General features: G+C 36.6%; 1 protein-coding gene across 2 annotated transcripts in view; it reads right to left on the bottom strand.

The window, feature by feature from the left end:
- The window catches only part of SLC25A12 (solute carrier family 25 member 12), a 90,515-nt gene that overhangs the window by 54,837 nt on the left and 16,500 nt on the right, over positions 1–19,178 (bottom strand). Inside the window, exons 3-4 of one of the 2 annotated variants that reach the window (XM_082658985.1) lie at positions 16,552–16,694; positions 6,702–6,817 (exon numbers count right to left, since the gene is read on the bottom strand). In XM_082658985.1, coding sequence (XP_082515111.1) covers positions 6,702–6,817; positions 16,552–16,694 — 259 coding nt within the window. Of the gene's footprint in view, positions 1–6,701; positions 6,819–7,825; positions 7,831–16,551; positions 16,695–19,178 lie in introns of those variants that run through there. The other variant, XM_082658986.1, reaches the window with a different exon arrangement.

Raw genomic sequence — 19,178 nt, 5'->3', positions numbered from 1 at the left:
GGCCTAAATAGCAACAGTATTTCAGAGTTTTCAAATCATGTCAATTATTTTCATCTTCCATAAACACAAATTAAATATATGAGTTTTTGTTTCTGAAAGCAAAGAATTAATGCAATACAGCAAGTCATGGGATCCTAACCAACACAAAGGATTACCCTTGAATCTATATGAAACTTCAAGAAGTTGTAAGGTATGTTAAAGTTTACAAAGTAATCAAAATAATAAGGATGGCAAAAAACTATTTAGAGTTAAAAGTATTATGGCCGTTTAGCAAAGATTTTTTTAGGATCCTCCTAATTCAATTAATTAGTTGCTTCTCTTTCCAAATTAATTAATTTGATTTCTTATTTTAAGTGTTAAACTAAGGGAATATGAAGAAATTAATGGAAAGCATATTAGGATAACTTAAATTACTACATATATTTAAGTAACATTAAGGTAAATTATTAAAGGGAATGAGTTATTTTATAACCTGTATTTTAAAGGTCACAACTCCCAAAACTCAACTATTTGATAGGAAATATACGTATTGCTACCTAAATAAGTTTTATATAACAGTGGAATAAAACTGAATTCCCTTTGTATGACTGGAAAATATCAGAATCTCAAGTGCGAAACTATATCAAATAAAGCCAAAGATTCAAAAGCTTTCAAACTTATGAAAATTTAATGAACCATGAAAATTGTCTTCTATTATCACAAAAAGGATATTTATAAACCAAAATTACAATGTATAATTTACATTCAGAAAAATAGCTCTAAAATAAAAACTTTTAACTAAAATCCTATTTTGTAAACTACTTAGCAACCTTTAAATAAAATCTTACAATACCTTTGAAACAATTAAAATGATGGCTTAAATTACTCATAATAATTTCCCCAAATATAGAAGTGTCATTTTCCATGAATATTTGTTTAAACATTTCTCCCTTCACCCAAAGTGGTCAGTTGACAGCTCTGTATATGGTTTTATTATGACCATTATTATGTGCTGTTGTTTATTAACTACCCCCAGACACTTTTAATTATTTTAGCCATGTCACAGGCTACAAAATTTCAAACCTACTTTGGCACCTCTTGATATTCCACTTCCCTTCTGTTATTATTTCCACTACCAACTGCCTAAGGCTAAATCAGGAAGCTTACAGAAATAATTAGTACAACTATTGTTTTGAAGTCAAATTCATAATTACCGCTTTACTTTTACCAGGATATGCTTATTAAAAAAAAAAAGTTATACAAAAGCTCCAGAACTGGAGAGCTTATACTTGTGTGAGGCAATAGCCCAAAGAGCTGATGATCTTCTTATCTTACCCAGTTTTATCAGCTTCTGTACGATATGAAAGGGAGCACCAATAATCTCAAATATACCCAATATATCTAACTGAAACTACATAGCAAGTTTCCCCCCAGAGAGAATCCCGTCTTTCCAGTGGCAAACAAGGGTCTTTAGCTCTCCAAGGAGTACTATTTCAGTGGCCACAGTTCTGGCTTGGATGAAAGGGATATGATAGTCACATCTTATTGGCAACAAGATCATGATCGAGTGTTTTATACTAGGTTGGCACTGCTAAGGGGAAATAGGAATCCATTTGTTTTCTGACATATAGAAAACAAAAGACCACGTTTTCACTTCCTGCAGAGCATGGGCTCATGAAAGAGATGGTTTATAATTCCTCTGAAAAGGGAATTGGGGCCAGATACAAAAGTAGCCTGTCATTATGTTCTCTTTGCTTAAAGGAGAGGAGCACAATGAGTTGTCAGGAGGGCAGGTAATGGTGACAACTGTGATTAAGTAAAAATGTTCACAGACATATAACATTAGTCAGTTTAGCTGTATCAGTCACTTATGATGATTGCACTAGATGAAATACATCGAAGCATATATATTATGTAAATATGTCTTAACAGAGGTTTTAATTTCCCCAGCAGCCCACACTGTGTCTCCCCATCTCATCCACCCTCATCCCTCCCCTGGTCCTTATGGGAGCTTCCTACTGGTCTTGTTCACCTTTCTGCAGTACAAAATTACCTCTGACCGGGGCTGGCACTCTTCTCCAAGACTGCCGCCATGCCTGTTCCATGAATGAGCCTGGAAGGAGCTGCTGTACCAACGGTGTGGCCAGAGAACTCCTCCTGTAGGTATACAAGCCATCAGCCCTGTGACACAGCCCACCTACCATCAGCCCAACGACATACTGATTCCAAGGATTCCAGCCCAGCAGGAGCCACTCCTTCCAACTTATAGGCTTGAGATCAAACATTTTTATTGTCAGGGGAAAAAAAAGTCCTCAATAGCTGAGTTTCACCTGCACGGTTCTTAAAGTGAAGTCAGAGAGGCTTTTAGAAGGACTCCCACCAGGAACAATGAATATCCTTGTGTATAACTGAACAAAAACAATGGCAAGACTTGCAGAAGTAAAGAGTTTCTCAGTGAGGGAAAACTTGGGGGGAAAGAAGAGGAACGACTAAGAAACTAAAAAAGAAAAAAAAGGAAAACAAACAACAACAAAAAGATCAACAACAGGAGCTTGTAGAAGTCCCAGCCAACCCAGCATGTCAGGCCAGACTTCGGTTCTATTTCCAGGTGGCTCATTAGTTTCCGGGGTGACCTCCTCTGGTAACCCTTTACCTACCTCCAAAAGGGACTACTGTACAATCAGTCAACAGAGTAGTCCTGCTGCCAAATATATGTAAAGGTCCACTTCTCAGGAAAAATGAGTTTACGTTTAAAGAGCATCTATTACTACAGAAGTTAGATGCTTCAACAATCTATCACCAAATGGCATAAAAACAAGTAAAACCATGTTCTCTTTTTACCTCAAATTCTAACCTACTCTATAGCCTTGAATATTAATGTGACCTTCTCTGCGATACCTGAAAGGAGTCTCAAAAAGTCTTCCTGATTTAATTTGAACACCCAGGTGAAGCTCTCATTCTTACCAAGTTAAACTAGGCATTTATTACCATTAGAATTTCATATTATACCATGTCTATAGCTTTGCTTCCACTGAGAGAGGATATGACATTTTTCATATCTAGACTTCCATCTCCTAACTCTTTTTAACAATAGCAGTGGTCATGCCTAAAACAGCCCAATCAGATTATTATTCCCTTTAGGGAAAAAGAGTCTGTTTTAGAGGCACAAATGGAACACATTTTTATTTGTTATACATAATGATGGTCAAACACGGTACAAAATCGAAAGGAATCCCTACTTTTTGAGGGTTCTACGGTCGGGGTAAAGATGTGCCCTGGAAAAGTTTTCTTCAGAGAGTTCCCATTCCCAGGCAAACACTTTGGAACACAATGTTGATGAGATTTTTAATAGAAAATTTAGAATATATAACATTTATTAGTTAATAGGTAAGAGTGTTGTTGGGGTTTTTTTTTAGAATGATTACATCCTTGTTAAAGCAATAGGGTTTTTGTTTTTTTTTTTAACTTGGGACAAATGCATGGCAACTATTGACAACACAATGTAGAATAGCTGGTTATCTAGGGTACGTCAATCTAATTCTATTGAGCAGAATATCCAGTACACTAGTGGACAACAGTGAGACCAAGGCAAGTTTACACAATATCTAGCACACACCAGTCATGCAATGGCCCCTATAAGGCTCATGCCACCAGGCAGAAACAGATATACAAGCCATTAAGTAATCATCCACAGCATGCATTAGAAGTTTTACTAAAAGAACACCAAAGAAGAAACAACTGATGATTTTATTCACTCTTTTAAAAACTCCAAAACCCTCTCTTGAGCTTGTACATTCTAAAATGGATGACCAAGGTCTCAATGTAAGTCCTCTTGCCCAGAGCAGAGGTATCTCTAATTAAAAAAAAAAAAACTTGTCCAGCATTCAAGTAAATGTTGTTCAATACTGATATATATAAATATTTGCAAAGATACACACAATTTAAGTACACAATTTGATGTGTATAAAAAGCATATCTAAAAAAAAAGCATAGATGAGAATATACACAAGTACACAGATAACATCATCGTCATAGTCCATGAGATATACTGACGGCGTAATAGTCTTTCCCCACTCCATTACACCTTGCATCCAATATTCTCTCCCGCCTTTCTCTCCTGACGTGCACAAGAAAAATCTATACTTTAAATAAGCTCCAAACTAGAAAACATAAGGCCATCTGGTGAAAAGGATTTAGAGTTAGAATGGATCTAAATTTTCCTTTTACCTAAACATACGTCTATAAATACATAAGCACAATTCATTTTATTAAGTGAGTACAAACATGAAAACTGACCTTTATCATAGATCCAAAATCCTATTAAAACAAACTCCAAGTTAATTATTTCCTTATGTTGAAATTCTGTAGTCTCGAATACAGCCTGAAATGAGTGGGCCTTAGAAATTTTGTTAAATGGCATCTGTAACAGTTTCAATGCTTTTCTTCTTTTCTTAAGAATATAAAATTAAAATTTCTCTCCTTCATTATGATTTTTTTCATTTTAGTTAAGAAAGTTTGTCTAAAAATGAATCCTCAGAATTTGGGATGTAGGGCAGGGAGGGGAAATGGTCAAGGTCCCCAGCAAATAGGTAAGCACCCTCAAGAGAACCATCCAGTTAGCCAGGGACCACAGGAACAATGTCGAAAGGGAGCTCAATTTTTTCTCATTCCATAAGAATCTTCCTAACTCTAGATTATGGAGCAGCAGAATGAAGGATTCTGGAGGGTTTATATGCTCTTCAGTTCAGAACAGGTGCTATAAAAACTAAAACTGATTTGTTCTGCTTTTAATCCTAATTATATTTTCTTGGAATTTTAACTCATAAATCGTAGTCTGAGGGAAAAACAAAAGATCTATAAAACGCTAAAGTTGGAGTCTAATAACTACAAGCTTTCATCTGCATGAAATAATGTGTGTATAAACCATTCAGCTACTTCCTACACATTTTAATCTGCTAATCAACAATGGCATGAGTCTCTATTGTTAGTCTGTTGAATAAACTGACTTGAGTGACTTATTTTTAAAATAGAAATTGGAAAAAGCAATCAAATGGAGGAGGCACAAAGAATCATGATACCAAGGTAAAGGGGACCAAAAAAAATAGAATTTGGTTTCGGGAAATCTAATTCTTAAGAAATGGACACATGACAGAAGCACAGGTATACTGTCACTAAGGCAGATATTTATATCAAGTTATTTCCCAAGCATCTGTGTATCACATTTGGAAATAAGGTATATGAGCATGTGTGATACTTATTGAAAATAGAAAAGGCAGCATTCTCAGCAGTACAGGGTTAATGCTGAATGATGAGATGATAAAGGCTTTATGCTTTAAACTATAAAATCTGGGTGTTTCTGAGGAAAATCAACATTCTTTAGGAGGCAGAATGGCCAGAGCTTGCTCCAAAGCAGAGAGAATGCCAAGATAAACACAGACACCTGAAGAGCTCTGCATAGGTATTTATTTGGGAAAATCTTCTGATAACAGAAGACAACCGGGTCAGTGGGCAGAAAGAAGGAAACAATCAATGCCAAGCTAGAACATGTGCCCACTAAGATGACAGCAAAGGCGCACTGGTCCTTTCAAATACCTGTATTTTCTCACCATTCTCACCATAGCAGCGATACATCTTCCTCTGGGTTTAACTAGAGGATATTTGTTTTATAACCAACACTACAGTGAATAAATATTTAGCACTGTGGCTCAGGGGAAGCCTGATTTTCAAGAGTTTCCCTACCACATATTGATTCCAATTCACACCACTAAAGGAGTTCAAGTTGAGGTTTACTAGATGAAATAGTTCTGGAGATCTGTTTCATTACAGTGTGAATATACTTAACACTACTGAACTGTACGCTTACAAATGGTTAAGATGCTAAGGTTTATGTTAGGTGTTGTTTTACCACAATAAAAAAAAATCCAAATATTAAAAAAAAAGGGAGGAGTGCTCTAGGTCCTTGATAACACTACATTATTTTTATTGAAAAGCCTCTTGCAGGAAAAAATTAGCTGATACTCTTACTAAACACATACTAATTTCTGCAAGTAAGCCTCTTCAAAAAACTAATACATGGCTATAGATAGAAATCCTAGCTTGTATGCTTTGAGACATCCACAATGTGCTAGATTATGTGCCTACCAAAGGATTTAAATTGATTTCTACATCCAATTCAAATGGTAACTTTAATATTCTAGCCTTGTTGCCTAAAACCAAAAATCTAAAATGGGGGTTCAGAGAATGCTAACTATTCTTGCCTTAACGCCCTCCTTCCGTTCCATTCTTAGGTGTTAAAATGACATAGCAGCAATTTTCCAAAGATGCTCCAGAGAAGCTCTGAACTCTCTACCCAAAAATTCCTGAAGGTATGAGATGATTACTCCACGTTGTTCAGTCTGTTTCATAAAAAATGTTGCCCAGGCTGGCCCAGAACAAGATAATTTTATACTACCTACTTTAGGAATGTGAAAGTGTCAGAGAGTCAATGAGTTGATGTAACGACATTCCTAAATTCCTTAATTTTTTGCAATAGTCTAATGCTTAAAAGAAAATAAAGCCATTTTAATTTTATCTATGTAAATCCTTTTAGGAAATTAATACTTCATTTTTTGACTAGCTCTTAAAATAAGCAGCAATCTATATGCAGTTACTAAATTTAGCAATTAAAAACTGAACCAGCCTCACTAACTTCACTTAAATATATAATCTTTTTTTTTTCTTACCAAATGTCACCTCTCCATTTCCACTCTTGTCAAACAATTGGAAAGCCACTATGAACATGGAATCTGGAGCACATAAAACAGATTCAAATGCCAAAAACTCTTGATAGGAGATCAACCTGGAATAAAATATAAAATATTATTGGCTGGTAACCTGCCTTTACAGTATGAATTGTAGCTCAGGGTAACCAAACAACTGATGAAGGGAAGTGTCTCTTTATAGTGGTATTCCAGATAAGAAAGAAAGAAGGAATGATAGAAAGTTACCGTTTTGTAAACCCTTAACTCATTAATGGACCTGGGCAATAATCAATAGCCTCTAACATGGCAAGAAGAAAGAGACTAGACTGAAAATAATTGAACCTGAATCTGATCAAGTCTCTAGATCAGAGTTTCTAAAGCTTGGCCCTCAATCGTGCCATTTGAAGCTGGATAACTCTTTGCTGTGGGGGCCTCCTGTGCATTGTATCATGATTAGCAGCATCACTGGCCTCTGCCCACTAGATGCCAATAGCACCTGCCCCACCGAGAACCACTTTAGATGTAATCAACAATTTACAGAAAAATACAAAGGACAAAGGAACATCTCAAATTAAACATTACCACAGAAACACAATCAGCAAAAATGCAGACTGTGGGAAACTACAGAGTGAACATTCTGTATATGCAAAAAAAAAAAGAACTTTTAAAGAAGATATGGAGGAGAACCTCATTGAAGACCTAAGAGATGTAGCAATTAATTACAAAGATACAGATCTTATTTGGATTCTGATTAAAGCAAAGTAAAAAAAATTTTTTTTAGTTTATAAAAAAATCAGGAAATGGAAATACTGTTACAACACAAATGCTTGATGATATTAAGACATCAATGCTTTTGAGGAGGTTTTGTTTGGTTTTTGGTAATTTTTCTTATCTTCTAGAAATACACACTGAGATATTTACAGATGAAATATGTCACCCGGAATTTGCTTCAAAATACTCCAGAAGATGGAGGAATGGATGGAGGTATAAGTGAAACAAATTTAATAATTATCTTAATAATTATTAAAAGTGGGTGTATTTACTTCATTAAAGTGAACCCTAAGATGAACTGGGGACCTTGGTGATTATGATGTGTCAGTGCAGTTCATCCTTGGTTAAAAAAAAAAAGTCTTAAAAAAGAATTAACACTCAGGGTAGACATTTTTGGCAAAACTTTTGTTACACTTTTATATATGTATACATATTATATATGTGTGTGTGTTTGTTGGACTGTGACGTAAAATGTACTTTTTAGATCAAAAAAGTTTGCAGGCCACTGTGGTTAAATTATACTGGCAAATAAAAGCACAAACTAACCTCAAAAAAAGTGGGCGATGAGTATATTGCATTTATTATACTACTCTTTGTTTTATATATGTTTGAAATGTCAATAATAAAATTTTTAAAGGAAAATTCAAAACCAAAAGGAAGAAAACTAACTTATTTCATCCTATAATACTCAAGGTTGTGAAATTAGCCAGTGGCCAAAACTACACTGAAATTGCCTTCAGTGATCTTATGGAGTAGGCATATGCTAGTTTAGAGTCATCTTCCACAACAAATCTTGCTGCAAATATTTCATACCATGTTGCTGCTACTGATAGTGACTAGTATCCAAGTGACAGTATATATCCAAGAAATACATATAACAGTATATATCCAAGTAATTATACACACACACACCAGTAGTGCCACATTTTACTCTCAAATGGGCTGATTCGGACAATACATTTACAGTCACCCTATCCAAAGGAACAGACCTAATTCTTAATGTAGCTTCTAGGCCCACAGGATCTGACTTCTCCATATCTCTTCCCTGCTCTCTGCACTCCAGGCCACTCATTTTAAGCTCCTAAAACAATCCATGCTCCTTCCACTCAGGTCCATCATTCAGCAATTCATTTTCCTTGGAATGATCCCACCATCTCCAAACTTCTGTCCATTAAATTTCCACCCAGTCTTTTTTTTTTTTTTTAAATATTTATTTATTTATTTATTTTTGGCTGTGTTGGGCCTTCGTTTCTGTGCGACAGCTTTCTCTAGTTGCGGCAAGCGGGGGCCCCTCTTCATCGCGGTGCACGGGCCTCTCACTATCGCGGCCTCTCTTGTTGCGGAGCACAGGCTCCAGACGCGCAGGCTCAGTAGTTGTGGCTCACGGGCCCAGTTGCTCCGCGGCATGTGGGATCTTCCCAGACCGGGGCTCGAACCCGTGTCCCCTGCATTGGCAGGCAGATTCTCAACTACTGCGCCACCAGGGAAGCCCCGACCCCAGTCTTTATATAGCTCATCTCAAATATCATTTCCTCAAGAGAATCATCTTAAAGTCCCCAGATGACTTCACATCCCCTTCACACCTTACAGCAGTACTGTACTTTTTTAGCGCCCCTCACAGAATTCTTGTTAAAGTAATTATGTAACTCATTGTTTAAAGTCCAATTCTCCGTTAGAAAGTAGGCCTGTCAGAGCACAGGCTTGATTCAGGGTAGGAACTCATAAATCTTCTTGAATACACCCAATTTAGAATACATGACTTTTTAGAGATACCTGTTTTCCAACACAGTATTAAGAAAGTGACTACATTTTACTTTTCATTTTATGCCCTCATTCATCTAAGACATATTTTACATTCAAAGTTATATTTTCTATTACTTAAAACACTTTGAAGTATGTTCAAATTACACAGATTACATTATATCCAAAGCAACGATGTACACTATGCCTTTACCCTTTTTTGAGGGAAAGAAAGGCTTTGTGGTGGTAGTATTCAGGGCACTGAAGACTATGCCCTCACTGTGCCCACGCTGAAGAATCCTTGGTGAAATTAGGAGCTTGAGTGCCTAATGAATCCTGGGAGGAACAATCGAAACTGTTTATCAGGCCACATGTCATAACACACCTTATGCATTACTAAAAAATATAGTAAAACTCAAAAGTATGATTATCAGTACACAAATTGTAGGGTAGTAAAAAACAAAGAAGTAACAATATATCAGGTATCATCATGACAATGCACACACTCCTAAAAAGCAATGAGCAATATGTGGTTTTAAGCTCTGAACAAAACTAAAGATCAATGAGAATGTATAACACAAATACAACAGTGATCTAGGAAATGAGTTGGAGTAGACTTTCACTTTCTACATTATGTAATTCAGAAACATTTGCAATTTTTATATTTATAATAAAGAATTAGCATTATTTCTTCTGCTCATAACATTAATTTTAAAAATAAAAATTAAAAGTAGCTAGGCTGATTATAGGGGGGAAGGACAATGCCCAGCATCTTGGTTTTTCTAAAACAAGTCTCAGGAATTAGACATCAAAAGTACAATTACCCTGAAATACAGAATATGTAGCTTTAAAGCATATTTCATGCTCAGTAGTAAAACTTTCTGTATTTATGAGAAGAGGTCAAAGACCTTTTCCTTAACTAGCAAAGGTCATAAGTGGTTGGCTGGCAGACTGAATTTGGCCCACACATATGTTTTCTTTAGCATGTAAAGCATTATATTTTTAGTTAGGTTTGCTGCCAACATTAGGAAATCCTAAGATTTCACAAAAGTATCCAGTTTTCTGGTTTCTCTTGATAAATTGTGAACTTGGGCAACAGGTTTCTGGTTCCAAGTAGCACCAGCTTCCTGGAGCCTAGCAGAAGCTGCCTTCTTCAGAGAGACCAGGGCTTGCCAGTTATCTACACCTGCCCCTGCAGATTTGAGACTCTGGCAGCGTAGATTTCCAACTAAGTGCCATTTTGTTTAAAATATAAATTCTATGGACTTTATTAAATATCTACATTTTTATCTACCAGTATATTCAAAAAGGCAAATCATATATTCATGAAATTTAGAGTCAGAAGGACCCTTAGAAAATCTGAAGAAGTGATCTGTTCAAAGACATTCAGCAACCCAGTGGGCCACGTCGAAGACTCAACTCCTGTCTTCAATCCAGTGTTCACCATCCTGCCCCCCAATCCCAAATTTAAAGTTATAGTTGAAAAATAGAAAGGGTATCTGGTACCTACAGCAAGTAGAACATTATTATAATACTCAGCCAACCCTCAATACTCAGAGTTACCTTTGTTAATACAGTGATTTATTTAAAGAAAGAAAAGTCAATTAAGAAACACAAAAGCAACTTAAAAATAAGTCACTTCATATTATTCACCCTTAAAAAGGAATGAAATTCTGATACATCCTGCAACGTGAATGAATCTTTAAAACATTATGCTAAGTGAAATAAGCCAGATGAAAAAGAGCAAATATTGTATTGTCCCACTGATGTGAAGTACCTAGAACAAATTCATAGAGACAGAAAGTAGAATAGTGGTTACCAGGAACTGGGTGTTGGGGGAGAATGGGGACTTGTTTAATGGGTATGAAGTTTCAGTATGGATGATGAAAAAGCTCTGGAGATGAACAGCGGTGACGATAGCACAACAATGTGAATGTACTTAATGCCACTGCACTGTACACTTAAAAATGGCTAAAATGGTAAATTTTATGTTATATATATTTTAATACAATAAAAAATAATAAGTCACATGGGGTTTCCCAGGTGTGCATGTTTGCCAAAACTCAGGAAATGTACCTTTAATATTTATATTTTTCACTGTGTGTAAATGTTACATCTAAAGAAAAAAACCTCAAAACAAATATTAAATTCTAGTTAATAATATGCATGCTGAAATATTTAAGAAATGTATCAGTGTCTGCAATTTACTTGAAATGTGTAAAAAAAAATAAGACGGACTGATGTAAAGATAGACGATAGATACATGAAAAGAAGTAGAGAAAGATGTTAATGGTAGAATACATGTGGTGGGTATATAGGGTATTCACTGTAAAATTCTTTCAACTTTCCTGAATGTTTGAAATTTTTCATAATAAAATATTGGGAGGAAATGGGGAGTGGGGATAGGCCACTTATTCTCTCTGATATGCTCCTTATCTATTTTTAGTCCACAGGCATTTTATACCACATTGTAATGTAACAATACTTTTCAGAAAGCAAGAAACAGTCTGCTTATCTGGCAACATAAAGCAAACATGTTCCAGAATAATTTTTAAAGCTCTTTTTCCTTTATTCTGCCATGATTCTCCTATCTATAAAAGAATCCGATGAAGACTTCAGCAAAACAAAGGCAAACCACAAGCCACTAACTGTGGAGTGAAGAAACCGTTGCTTACTTCACACTTTGATAAATAGTTTGTTTTCTTTTCTTTTAAATTTATTCTTGGCTGCGTTGGGTCTTCTTTGCTGCACGTGGACTTTTCTCTAGTTGCTGTTGTCTTCATTGTGGCACATGGGCTTCTCATTGTGGTGGCTTCTCTTGTAGTGGAGCACGGGCTCTAGGCACGTGGGCTTCAGTAGTTGTGGCTCCCGGGCTCTAGAGCGCAGGCTCAGTAGTTGTGGCGCACGGGCTTAGCTGCTCCACAGCATGTGGGATCTTCCTGGACCAGGGCTCAAACCCATGTCCCCTGCATTGGCAGGTGGATTCTTAACCACTGCGCCACCAGGGGAGCCCATAGTTTGTTTTCTTTTAACGAGGATGAGGGGGCACCTTCACTTTTTACCCTACCTGCTGTTTGACTTTTTTCAAAGAACATGTATTCATTTTATAACTTTGAAATAATATATTTTATTAATTTGATGTTTTAAAATTTTCCTAAAGAGATCCTTTTTAATTTACTGAATGGAAACTAATAAAATTCCACAACATTAATATGATAATTTTGTAATTTTTAAAACAACCAAGATTTCCTCATTAAACGTTTTTCTATATGCATGTAGAATATTAAAGGAAAACATTTGTGAAAAAGAAAGGAAGGAAAACTAGAGTTTTCCACATTATAGGAGAATAGGGCCTCCTGATGAAATTCTGACTAGAGCTAAATATAGAAACTATGGTTCTAGAAGTTACAGTTTCAAACAAGAATCTAAATATTTTAGATTAAATCACACAATAATGGTCCCTGAGATCTGCAATTAATGCACAAAATCATTTTGCTTTTCATTATACAGTCAGAACTTCAAAGTTTAAGCCACAATCTCACAAATAATGCTTGGCTAATGGCTTTTACTTTTAGACAACCCATCATGCTATTTATACTATACAATGCTGTTTCTACATGGCTCTCCATAGCAAGCACCTGTATCGAAACACTCCTGCTTATTTTACTATCTGTTGGAGGAAAGGGAGCAGGGAAGAAGAGAAAGGGGGCAGTTTACATGCTAAGAAAACATGGAGGGTAAGGGCAGAGCATGGGGCCACATTTGACCACTCCCAAACCTCCTTTTCCGATACACTTAACTAAATCACTCAAACTTGTTTATGCTAGTTGTATTAACTGAGATTTGGTCTGGGGTAATTATAAACAATATTATGTGATTCTATTTCAAGTTATATATCTATAGGACTCATCATCAAAAAGTATAATAGAATCAAGGAATACCTCTTGGAGCCGGAAAAAAGATGGACCAACTGAACTATTCTAACCTTTCATCATTGCCCTGGGTAAAGGGGCGGGAAACAGAACAATGGGGAAAAGATAGTTTTTCTAATTAAGAGAACTTAATCTTGTGTTATTGGGGAAGTCAATCAACCTCTCTGGAGCTCATTTTCCTTAAACGTTAAATGAGGAAGGGTTGGCTACTTGGAATAAGTTAAACATTATCAAAGCCTCTGATTTTCTTAAAAGTATTAAAGAAACTTTAACAATGATATTTAACTTTTTTTTTAACATCTTTACTGGAGTATAATTGCTTTACAATGGTGTGTTAGTTTCTGCTTTATAACAAAGTGAATCAGTTATACGTATACATATGTCCCCATACCTCTTCCCTCTTGTGTCTCCCTCCCTCCCACCCTCCCTATCCCACCCCTCTAGGTGGTCACAAAGCACCAAGCTGATCTCCCTGTGCTATGCGGCTGCTTCCCACTAGCTAGCTATTTTATGTTTGGTAGTGTATATATGTCCATGCCACTCTCTCACTTTGTCCCAGCTTACCCTTCCCCCTCCCCATATCCTCAAGTCCATTCTCTAGTAGGTCTGTGTCTTTATTTCCGTCTTGCCCCTAGGTTCTTCATAACCTTTTTGAAGTCATAGACCCTTTTGAAAAACGTGTGATTTCTCCCCAGAAAAATGCAGATACAAATTCACTCATTTCGCATTATATTTCAGCAAGTTCAGGAAACTCTGAAGACTATCCAAGAACGGGAGGTTAAGAATCACTGTGTTTCTAGGGCTTCCCTGGTGCCACAGTGGATAAGAATCCGCCTGCCGATTCAGGGGACACGGGTTCGAGCCCTGGCCCGGGAAGATCCAACATGCTGCAGAGCAACTAAGCCCGTGCGCCACAACTACTGAGCCTGCGCTCTAGAGCCCACAGGCCACAACTACTGAGCCTGCGTGCTGCAACAACTGAAGCCCACGCACCTAGAGCCCGTGCTCCGCACCAAAAGAAGCCACCACAATGAGAAGCCGGCGCACCGCAACAAAGAGTAGCCCCCACTCGCTGCAACTAGAAAAAGCCCATGCGCAGCAATGAAGAGCCAACGCAGCCAAAAAATTAATTAATTAAAAAAAGAAAAAAGAATCACTGTTTCTAGAAAATTCCACCTTTCTCTGCTTTTAGAAATAATCTATATGTTTCATAAACATATATTTATCATATATTTATAATTTTTATGACCTAACTCTATGAATCAGATTTCCTACCCAATCTCAATCTGATTTATTCCAAGGAGAGAGGGCAAAAAGGAAGTTTAAGATGTTTTTAAAATTTGAAATAGAACAGATTTACCTTTTCAAAAGAGAAACAGTTTTTGGTTTTTTTTTTAAGTAAACACTATTCAACAGTATTAGATTCTTTACTAGCCAAACCCATTTTTGATCTATCCCACTCTGGCAACTTAAACACTTGATTACACTTGACCACACTTTAACAACACAACTGATTCTGGCAGAACCACATGAAGCTTCAAATAAGATAGACAAGTAGGATGGATCAGAGCAGACAGTCACAAAAGGAAGCATCTGAAAAGATATGGATATCTGAAAGCAAGTCTCAGGCCAAATTAATGACAATAAATACTCTAATAAAAGTTTCTAAAAGAGCTTTAATAAATTTGAAGAAGGAATTCTGATTAAATATGATTAATTTTTATATGCCTTACTGTCTAATCACTATTGAGAGACCCAATGACTGAATGGTCCACAGTAACTCAGCAGTTCATTTGACTTTTCTTAAGAGACCAGGCACAAAATGTATACAAGTTCCCCGATATCTGCCATTGATAAATTATACAAAATCTTTCCAAGATATAAAGTACTCATAGTAACTTTCATGCACTGTGCTAGATTCTATGAGAAAATACAAATGAATACAATAACCCAGGATTCAAAGAACTTAGAAACCAACACTTCTACTTTAACTATTAAACAGCCTTCTAAACGAATTTCACTGCATGCAAGTCTTGTCCTACTCTAACCTTCCATTTTTCTAAAATCTGATCGTATTTGTAATAACAGAAATAAGGTTTAAAGACTTAAAACTAGTTTTGCCTAGTTTTTCAAAGTTCTTCACACAAGCACCTCTACAGGTAGGATAAAGAAACTGGGCCCTTGGAGGCCTGGGGCTGTAGCTTGGAACTCACAAAGCAAGGCATATAAATATTCCATTCCCTCCATAATACAGTCATACTTGATTCTAATATAAAAATGCTGTTTCCCCTTGATTTGAGTAAACTGACACTCTAGTAAGATGCACCTTGTAACTTCTGTGACTGCACACATGTGTACACTACCAGGCTAAAAATACCTCCAAATCTGAGAGTCACAAGCCTACAGGATACAGTCAAAGCTTAGCACATGAGGTCCCCAGCTGCACTCCAACTGCTACTCTGACAACAACAAAGCAATGCCACAGCCCCACCGAAGTACTTATAACACAACCTCCTCAATGTGTATGCAGCAGAGACATGCAAGTGGCCCTTGATGTTTCATGCCACTGTTGTTCCCTTTCCTGGAATTCTCCTCCCTATTTGTCCAACCACCAGCAAGCTCCTTTTTGTCTTGCCAGATTTCACTCAAGCATCACTTCTTCTAAGATGCTCTCCTGACCACCCAAAACATAGTTAACCATGCTTTCTTGGGTGTCCTTTGTATGTTTCATATGGTTCTACTATAACACCTTATTCCCAAAGTATTACTTTTTTTCTTTGTTTACTCATCCTCTTTCTCACTAAGCCATGAGCTTCTTCTTACAGTCAGGAACCTCATTTAATTTGTATTTCTAACGTCCAACAGTGCCTGGCAAATGGTGGTTGTTCAATAAATATTTGTCAGATAAATGAGTACACAGATAAATGAATAAATACCACTCTCTAAATTCTTCCCTGATTTATTTTTCTTCATAGCAGTTATAACCACCTAACGTTATAATTTACTTTAAAATTTTGTTTATTGGTTTTCTATGATTTATTCACTGATGGAATTCTAGTACTTAGAACACTGCCTAAAATATAGTAGGTACTCAATATTTACTGAATGAATGAATGAATGAAAGACACTTAGTTACGTGAAAATCATTATGCTCAGGTTATTCAATATAAAATACAGCTTTTGCATGTAATTTTTTTTTCAAAAAAAGAAAGAAATGCTAGTATATTTGATAATGGCACTAAATAACAGTTTTTATAAACTTCTAAGAAAAGATATGGTTTATTAATATTAAAATTCCAGATGGTCATGGGTAAATTCATGGTTTTCCTATTTTTTAACATAATATGGAAGAACATTAGTTTTTTTAAAAAGTGCATAAAGGTTCTTACCCATCCTTGGTTTGATCAGCTACTCCTGCCAAGAGCTGCACAATCTTCGGATTGCTATTTGGATCATTATACAGTCCAAGATAGCGCTGGACAAAGTCTTCCGGGGTCATGTAATGTTCTCCATTGACCTCAGTAGTGGCATACTAAAAAATAAATAATGTATACTTAAAATTAAAAGTATTCAATATCATTTCGTAGCCAACAAATGTTTTCTGAAAAGGTAAATTAAAGGCCAGTATCATAATCAAAATAAGAATAATAAATGCAGATTTTTCTCTGTATGGTCAAAAAACAAACACCCAGAGCCTGAGTTAAGAACATCAGTAAGGTACTGATACATGCTACAATATGGATGAACCTTGAAAACATTATAAGGTAAAGAAAACACACAAAATGCCACAAACCACATGATCCCATTTATATGAAATGTCCACAACAGGCAAATTCAGAGCTTCAGAGAAAAGAGTAGTTGCCAGGAACTAGGAGGAGGGGTGAATGGAGAGTAACCACTTTACGTAGGGGGTTTTTCTTTGGGGGTGATAAAAATGGTCTGGAATTAGATACTGGTGATAGTCATACAACATTGTAAATAAACTAAAAAACACTGACTTGCGTACTTTAAAATGGTAAATTTTATGTAATGACTTTTATGTCAATCAAATATATGTGTAGATATATATGAAAAAATATGAGAAAGACGAAGAAAGGTGAAAGGGCAGCCAAGTGAGCAAGATGGAAAGTGAGAAGATAACATCTGGAGACTTCCTGCCTGCAAGAGTTGGGGGGGGGGGGATGGGGACACAACCTGCAAACCTTGAATGACAACAGCATAGCAAACAAGACCTGCCACCATAGGTACTCATTCTAAGTTCCAGGAGCGAGAAAAAACAAAAACATTCTGCCTTTTACGTCAATAATTTTAGAGAATAAAATAATAATAATACCTGCCTATCATATAAATGCCTCTTTATACATTCAGGGTTTTATGTACTATGGTGTGACCAAACATGACCAACCAAAGTCTTCATCTTTGGGTTGCAGTTGATCAATTTAGCTACTTCGGTCAACTATCAAAGTAGTAACATCAGAAAAGTTGTCAGAATTGAGGAATACAAGGCCCACTAGTGCCAAGCACAATAAATTCAAACAAACAAAACAAAAACCCACACCAGAGCCTGGCCCATCATCTTAAAATTGCAGGACATCAGGATAAAGAGAAAATCTTAAAAGTTTTCAGAGAGAAAAAATAGGTCATATATAAAGAATTATGAATCATGGGCCTCAATGTTTCCCAACAGAAACAGTAGAAGCTTGAAGACATTGCAGTAAGGCACTGAAAATTCTAAGAGAAATGATTTCTCACCTAGAGTTCTAAACTGAGTCAAACTTTCAACCAATTGTAAGAGTAGGTTAAAAGTACTTTGAAATATCCAGGTTCTCAAGATTTTTTTTCTCCCTTTATGTACCCTGTCTCAGGAAGCTATGATAATTCGCTCCATCAAAAAGTGAGCATGGGGGTTCCCTGGTGGCGCAGTGGTTGAGAGTCCGCCTGCCAATGCAGGGGACACGGGTTCGTGCCCCGGTCTGGGAAGATGCCACATACCGCGGAGCGGCTGGGCCCATGAGCCATGGCCACTGAGCCTGCGCGTCCGGAGCCTGTGCTCCGCAACGGGAGAGGCCACAGCAGTGAGAGGCCCACGTACCGCAAAAAAAAAAAAAAAAAAAAGAGAGAGCATGGACCAAGTAAGAGAAAGACAGGGGATCCAGGAAACAGATAATCAAATCCAGTAAAGTGGCCAAGGGAAATCCCAGTACAACATTTGTGCTGCAGGTCTCTGGAGTGCCATTCCTGGCTGGAGCAGACAGAGGGCTCCAAGAGGGCAAGCCACTAGGGAAACTGCAATGTCAGCGTATCCAAGGCATTTGGTACGTGGAAAATAACATAGGGAGGAGCTTAAATCTTTATGCAAATGCCCTCCTCTCAATGAGACCTACTCTTCATCAGCCTATTTCGCATCACCACCCATGCCTATATCATATTCCCAATTCCTCCAGGGTGCTCTGCTTTTTTTCCCCCTGGCACCTATCACCTTCTAACATATATTTTACTTCTTTATTATGTTTACTGTATCTCTCAACTAGAACGTAAATAACACAAAAGAAGGAATTTTTGTCTAGTTTGTTCCCTGATGTATCCCCAAGCACCAAGAATAATACCTGGCACATGGAGGGCACTCTAAACATTTGTTAATGAATTAGTACTAGGTACACAAATCACTAAGTAAATGAAAAGTTAGGTAATTTTTAACTCTATAAAAACATTAAATTATGAATAAGTACTTCTTTTGTATAAAAATAGAAAATATTATAATACATGACTTGGCTGAAAATAAACAGAACTTAGTCATAATAATGTAGATACCAAACATTAATAACAATTACAAATATGCTCATAAGAATGGAGGGAGAAGAATGTGGGAGGAAGTAGTATAAAGAAGCTAAGTCCTCATCTGCTATAAAAGAAAGTCAATAGTGTCTAGAAACAGCAGTATAGAAATATGAAGGGAAATATCAAAATGAATAGCTAGAAAAGTTACAAGAGCTTGCTTCTAGGAAACAAGATGAGG

This window comes from Grampus griseus (genome assembly GCF_964374135.1).
Source record: "Grampus griseus genome assembly, chromosome: 7".
Classification (NCBI taxonomy): Eukaryota; Metazoa; Chordata; class Mammalia; order Artiodactyla; family Delphinidae; genus Grampus; species Grampus griseus.
This window is presented reverse-complemented; position numbering and strand designations above follow the sequence as displayed.